The following is an 8,053-nucleotide window of genomic DNA, read 5'->3' as shown; positions in this document are numbered from 1 at the left end:
TCAAATCAATCAAATTTATATATAATATTAGTATTATTAATAGGTATATTATTATTAATAAATTTTTAACATTAGAATTATTATCTTTCTATGTATTATTTGAAAGTACTTTAATACTATTATTTATTTTAGTAGGTGTATATGGTAGTGCTAATAAAGAAAAAGCTGCTTATTATATTTTATTATATACTTTATTTGGTAGTTTTATTTATGTATTATCTATATGTATGACAACATATTTATTAAAATCTACTAATTTTATGTATATAATGGATTAATTATATCTATGATTTACAAATGATATTATGATTAGGATTATTTATAGCAATATTAATTAAATCACTTTTATTTCTATTACATATCTGATTACTAGTAGTTCATAGTGAATCACTATTAGCTGGTAGTATAATATTAGCTAGTTTAGTATTAAAATTAACAATATATTTAATATTAAGATGAATGTTACTTATTTTATCAGAAAGTACATTAATTTATACACTATTAGTATATTTAATATGTTTATTAACTATAATTTAGTAAGTTTAATAACAATAGTACAAATTGATTTAAAAGTTATTATTGCTTATAGTTCTATTAGTCAGCTAGGCTCTTTAAAAAATATATTTTGTAATTTTATTTTTTTAACGCAACAAACTATATGCAGGAAGTTTAAGGATCTTATAAGATCATCTTATTTAGGTACTAATATCGTAAGTAACAAATTTATAAAATTATTATATCATAATATGTTCAATTATAACATTTATAGTATATTAAATCGTACAAGTTCTGTATTAGTAAAAATCTTAAATAATTATTTAAATAATCCGCAGATAATCAAATATAATATAATATATAAATATATATTATATTTTAAAGTAAACATCTCAGAGGCCATATGTTTGTTATTTAATATTATTTATTTAAATTACATTAATTCTTCACTCTATTTTATAGATAATAGAGAAAATTATAATTTAATAAAAAATCTATCTTCTTTATTACTTAATAAAATATATTCTAGATCTTATTCATTAAATAATAAACAAAAAGAAATCGCTACTAAAAAGTTTAATGAATGATTAGCTGGTTTAATTGATGGTGATGGTAATTTAAAATTAACAAATGATTTAGTTTCATTAATAATAACTTTTGATTTAAAAGATCATCGTACAGCTGAATTATTAAAACAACGTTTAGGTGGTAAAATTAATTTAATAGGTAATAAAAATACAGTAAAATATAAATTACATTCAAAAGAACAAATAATTAAATTAATTGATCGTATTAATGGTAATATAAGAACATTAAAAAGAATTGAACAATTAAAAAAAGTTTGTAATATTTATGATATACTTTTTATAGAACTTATTAAATTAGAATATAATAATGGTTGATTAAGTGGTTTATTAGATAGTGATGGTTCTATATCTTTTAATAAAATAAATAAAACAATAGGTATAACTATTGTTCAAAAAGATAGTACTATATTAAATTTATTAGCTAATGTTTATGGTGGTAAAGTTTTTTCACATAATAAATCTAGAAATAATTTTAAATTTGTAATAGAAAATAAAGATAATTTAATTGAAATATATGATAATTATTTTAAATTTTATCTTTCTAGAACATTAAAAATTAATCGTATTGTTTTAATAAAAAGATTTTATGAATTAAAAGAATTAAAAGCATATAAAGGACTAGAAGGTTCTATTTTATATAAAGCATGAATAGATTTTATTAAAAAATGAAATAAAAAAGCTACAGTTAATAAAGATGATATCTTTTTATATTAAACTTAAATTATAATAATTTTATTATAAATAAATAATAATATATTTATAAAGAATTAAAAAGATAATATTAAATAAAGAGATGGTCCACATTATTTATTTATTTTATAAATAAAAGCATATGTCTGTATGTATATTAGGTGTATTTTCTAATAATATAATCGGTATTGATGGTTCATATATATTATCAATAGCTCATGGTTTAGTATCACTAGGTTTATTTATAGCAGTAGGAGGTGTATTATATGATAGATATCATACACGTATAATAATATATTATAATGGATTATTATCAATAATGCTATTATTTAGTTTATATTTTATAACATTGTCATTTGCTAATATAGGTACACTATTAAGTGCTAACTTTATAGGTGAATTCTTAGCAAATTTAGGTGCATTTAAAACATCACTAATAATAGTAGGTATATGTACATTAGCTATATTATTATCAGCAGCCTACCAATTTAAATTAACAAATCGTATAACAGGTGGTACAAATTATTATATACATAATGTAGGTGATGTAACTAAACGTGAATCATTTATGTTCTTAGCTATAATTATACTAACATTAATTATAGGTATTTACCTACAACTAATTATAAATAACTTATCTTATATTATAAGTACAACTATTTATAGTTAATTAATATAATAATAATAATTTAATTTTACTTTATTTATTTATTTATATATAAGTATATATTAGTTAAAATACTTTATCCAAGAAATAAATAATAAATATTAAAATAATAAAAAAAAATTTATAAATAATTATAAAAAGAATTAATTTATAAAAAAAAAATAAAAATAAAAAAAATGGCAATTAGAAAATCAAATCTTTTTTTAACAATTGTTAATGGATATGTTGTAGATTCACTAGAACTATCAAATATTAGTTACTGATGAAATTTAGGTTCATTATTAGGAGTATGTTTAGTTATACAATTAGCAACAGGAATATTCTTAGCAATGCACGTGCGCTGTTGTGCTAGTTTTACCAATCAGGTTAAGGTCTGATATCTTTTTGTTCATAAGATAAAATCACTCTACTTAAGTAATATGTGAAAACATTTGCTGAACATAGCATGTAGAGAAAAGGTTGTTATATTAGTGAAACTGTTAATTGATATACAATCAGATGAAACTTCTAATTTATGATTAAAGTTATACTACTTGAAGTTCAATCTCCAACAACACCAAGCTGAGTGTTTATACCTTGACAGTAATGGGGATAATAAAATTTATAATTGAGTAGGAGTGCATGATTCGGTTAGAACAATAAATTTTATGTATAGTAATAATATTACTATAAAGGGGATGAGTGAACAATCTAAGGAAGTAATCTTGGGTAAAAATAGAACTACAGTATCCACTAAGGAGTGTGAACTCTATGTGGAAGGAAAATCTGATAAATCTGTTTCAAATAATATGAAATATATTAACTTTAATAGGTTAAGAAATAATAATTTATTACTAAATTATTTACAGAAAAGAGATTTAGCAATTATAGGTTTAAGATCATATAGTACAGAGTCGGGACAGACAAATAAAAATGTATTAGATGAATTAAACAGTTTACATGAATTTTCTAAAAATTATCTAAATAAACGAATAGATAGAAAAATATATAATAAATTTATGTTATCAAAAGAATTATACATTTTAGCATATCAAAAATTACGTAGTAATCTAGGTATGATGACACTTGGAATATATCTAACGACATTAGATGGTATTTCTGATGAAACATTAGAAAAAATAATAAATGATTTAAGGAGTAATAAATTTAAATTTACACTATATAAGAGAATAGATATTCTAAAACTAAAAGGTGGAACAAGACTATTAAATTTAGGTAATCTAATAGATAAATTAGTTCAAGAAGTTATGAGAATGGTCTTAGAAGCTATTTATGAACTATTATTTTCAAATAATTCACATGGTTTTAGAAGAAATCGTAGTTGTCATACAGCATTAAGATACATATTCACACAATTTAAAGGTTGTACATGATGAATTGAAGGAGATATATCTAAATGTTTTGATTCTATACTTCACAATAAATTAATAAATTGTTTAGAAGAAAAAATAGATGATAAAAGATTTATAGATTTAATACGTAAAGCCTTAAATGCCGGATATTTAATTGATCGTAGATTAGTATATGATATAGTTGGTACTCTTCAAGGTTCTATAATTAGTCTAATTTTAGCTAATATTTACTTAAGTAAATTAGATAAATTTATTGAAGAATTAAAATTAGAGCATGAAGACCCAAGTAAAAAAGGTAAAAAAATTAGGTTAAAAGAATATAGATCTATTGAGAGAAAAATAGGTGTAGTTAAGAAATTAGAAGCTTCTAATAAAAGAAAATTTGATTTAAGAAAGTTAAGTACTAAATTAAGAAATACTAAAATAAATATAAAATCTAGTTATGATAATAAATTAATGTATGTAAGATATGTTGATGATTGAATTGTAGCTATTAATGGTACATATTCAGATGCTGAATTATACTTAAATAAAATAAGAGATTTCTGTAAAGATCATTTAGGTTTAACAGTATCTCTAGAAAAAACTAAGATAACTAATTCATATAAAAATCATATATTATTTTTAGGTACTAATATCAAACATTCCTCTCGTAGAGATATTGTTAAAAGAAAAGGTAATAAAACTAGATCACTAGGATTTTTAATGTTAACAGCACTTATGAAATTAATATCAAAGAAATTAGCATTAGCAGGTTTTCATAGATATCATAAAGGTTTAACTAAAACGACATGATTAGAGTTAGAATTAAGTCAAATAATTTATTTAGCAAATAGTATTATTAGAGGTTATTTAAATTACTATTCCTTTGTTTATAATCGTAATAGATTAACAGGATATGTTTATTATATAATAAGAGATTCAGTATTAAGAACATTTGCTGCTAAAATGAGATTAAAAACTAGAGCTCAAGTTATAAAAAAATATGGTCTAAATTTAACTATTTACGATTATTCTTCTCCTCTTATAAAAGAATTAAATAAAAAACTCGCTTATAAAGAAATTATACATTTAGTTAATGTTAGTAAAGAATATAAATTAAATGTTTGAAATTTCAAAATAAAAAATCTTCTATTTATGGACATTCCAAGTTTATTCTCGAATAATGTATCTTTAGCTACTGTATTAGCATCTAAATGTAAAATTTGTGGTAGTACATATAGAGTGGAGATGCATCATATTAGAGAATTAAAAGATATTCGTTTTAAGAAAAATACTGTAGATTATATTATGAGTAAAGCTAGACGTAAACAAATACTATTATGTAGAGAATGTCATATGAAATATCATTCAGGTAATTTACATTTACTTATAAATAAATCTATCAAATAAATAATATTTAATCTTTTTTAGGTATTTTTTTAGTTTAATTTTATATAAACTAATTATAATTGTGGAGAGCCGTATGATGGGAAACTATCACGTACGGTTCGGTGACGAGTGCTATTAATCTGGTAGTTTTATTAATTAAAATATCTCAGAAAATGGTATTTAGTTCAACTATTCATCAAATTTAGAATTAGCATTTTTAAGTGTACAACACATAATGATTGATGTTAACTATGGATGATTAGTAAGATATGCTCACTCTAATGGAGCAGGATTCTTCTTCATATTCGTTTATATGCATATGGCTAGAGGTATCTACTATGGTTCATATAGAAAACTAAGAGTAGCATTATGAACAATCGGTGTAATAATTTCTTAGTTATGATTATTACAGCATTCTTGGGTTATAAAAACAATAGCCCAAAATCATTTATTTATAATAAGTATAATAATATAAAATATCCTATAAATAAAAAAAATATTCGTTTTATTCATACAAATAGACATATTAAAGATTCAACTGAACTAATAAATATATTATCAGAATTAGGTTTAGATAATATACTAAATTATTGAGATAATTTAAATAAACTAGAAGTATTACAAAATATACAAAAAACAGTAGAAAATAAAAGTGGTATATATATTATTATTAATAAAATAACACGTAATAAATATATAGGTTCTGCTATAACAAATAAATTATATTCTAAATTTTCAAAACATTTAATAAATTTAAATGGTAATAAATTAATAAAAAAAGCTGTAAAACAAGAAGGTTTAAATAATTTTATTTATGGTATATTAGAATATTATCTAGATAAAATAAATAAAGAAAATAATAAAGATTTATTATTATTAGAAACATCTTATTTAACTGTATTAACCCTAGAATATAATTTATTACTAGAAGCATTTTATAGTTTTGGTTATAAACATTCAGAAGATAATTTATTGAAAATGAGAGAATCTTTTACAAAAGAAAGAAGAGAATTATTACGTAAATTACAAGAAATAATAATTTATTAGAAAGTTCAATATTAAATAAAGAATCTTATAATATATCTAATTACAAAATATATTACATTATATAATAAAGAAAATAATAAAATATGTACTTTTAATAATAAATAAAGCTAAAATTATTTATGTTGCAGTACTAAACTATTAAAAGAGCAATTAATTTAGGATGAATATATATACTAGTCATATTTGTTAAATATTATCTCTAAATTATATAGATAATAATAATTCAATTAAAGATATTTTAACTAATTTAAATCTTAAATTTAAATCTTCATTAATATTAAGAAAGAATATTGAATATAAAAATTTATAATTAAAATTAAATATAAATAATATATATTATATAATAAATGATAGTCGACCTTAATAATTAATAATATGTTATATATATAATTAATATTATAATTGTTAACTTTTATAAGGAAAATTATAATAGGTTTTTAGTATTAATTTACTAAAATAATATAGTAAATATTATTATATTATGGCGATATTAGTGAAAACGATTAAAGTATTATCATTTATATACAAGATCGTCGGTTATATAAATAATCGCTACAGACTGGTTCACTAATAGATATCTGAAATGATGTTTAATGCACAGTCGAATAAAATAAATATGTATTGTTTAGTATATGGACAAATGTCACACTGAGGTTTTTTAATAAGTGCCTCATATGGATTAATTATATTAATAATAAGTAAAATTGTTGAAAAATATAAAATAATAATACAATGAAAACACTTTATGAATTAAATAATTTAACTGGTCTTATTAATATAGATATATTGTCTATATTATATGGATCTTTATTAGGAGATTGTTATGGTAAAAAAAGTAATTCGAGGAACTAGATTTATTTTTATCAAGAATATACTCATGAAGATTATTTATTATATTTACATAGTTTAATAACTAATTAGGTTATTGTAATCTTAAATACTTATAATAACTACTAGATTAGCTTTAAAAGGTAAAATTATTAAAATAATAAGATTAATACTTGAACATATAATAAATTAATATTATTTATAATGAATGATATAATATGATAATAAAAAAAGAATACTAAGAAATTTAGAAAAATATTTAACTCTATTATCATTAAGTATATGAATAATGGATGATGGTTGTAAAGTAAATAATGGTTTAATTTTATTACTAATTATTTTTCATATAATGATCATTTATACTTAATAAAAATATTACAATCTAAATATAATTTAAAATGTTCTATTATAAAAGCTGGATATCTAAATAAATATAATATTTATATTTGAAAAGAATCAATGCTTTTATTATATAATATCGTTAAACTATATATAATTTAAGTATGAAATATAAAGTATTACAATCTTAATTAATTTATTATTTCTTTACTTATTAAATATAATTAATTTATAGTATTAAAAATATTATGTACTAATATTAATCGATAATGAGAATAGTATATATTATTATATAATACTATATAATAATAAAATTTTTAATGCAATATTATTGAAAATAGGTCAATATTATTTCGATAAATAACAAGAGCCATGGGTAAATTATCTTATCCCGACAGAGTAGATCAATAATAGATATCTGAAATGATGTTTAATGTGTACTCGAAATAGAGATAATATATATTTATTTCCATCTATATTATATTAATTATAAATGGATATATAAATATTTATATTAACACAAGGTTTATTAATTAAATTTATTAATAAATACATGCTATAATTTAATTTATCGAATATATATGTAATATATCATATATATAAATATTAATAATAAAAATTTAAATATTTAGTTAGATGTATAGTCTCTAATTTTTGGCAACTGTAATTACAAATTT

General features: G+C 19.7%; 1 protein-coding gene across 1 annotated transcript; it reads left to right on the top strand.

Annotated features, from left to right (window-relative positions):
- Window positions 1-3,116: 3,116 nt before the first annotated feature.
- On the top strand, window positions 3,117-4,586 carry B9G98_01791 (hypothetical protein; the record flags this gene model as incomplete). Its single annotated transcript, XM_024808349.1, has 3 exons — window positions 3,117-3,492; window positions 3,925-4,249; window positions 4,448-4,586. 3 exons carry the CDS (start codon window positions 3,117-3,119, stop codon window positions 4,584-4,586), a joined length of 840 nt encoding a protein of 279 aa, XP_024664117.1.
- Between the last annotated feature and the right edge of the window lie 3,467 nt (window positions 4,587-8,053).

The sequence above is a fragment of the Wickerhamiella sorbophila genome, assembly GCF_002251995.1.
Source record: "Wickerhamiella sorbophila strain DS02 chromosome Unknown contig16, whole genome shotgun sequence".
NCBI lineage: Eukaryota > Fungi > Ascomycota > Dipodascomycetes > Dipodascales > Trichomonascaceae > Wickerhamiella > Wickerhamiella sorbophila.
Note: the sequence above shows the minus strand (reverse complement) of the source record. Positions and strands in the feature narration are given on the sequence as shown.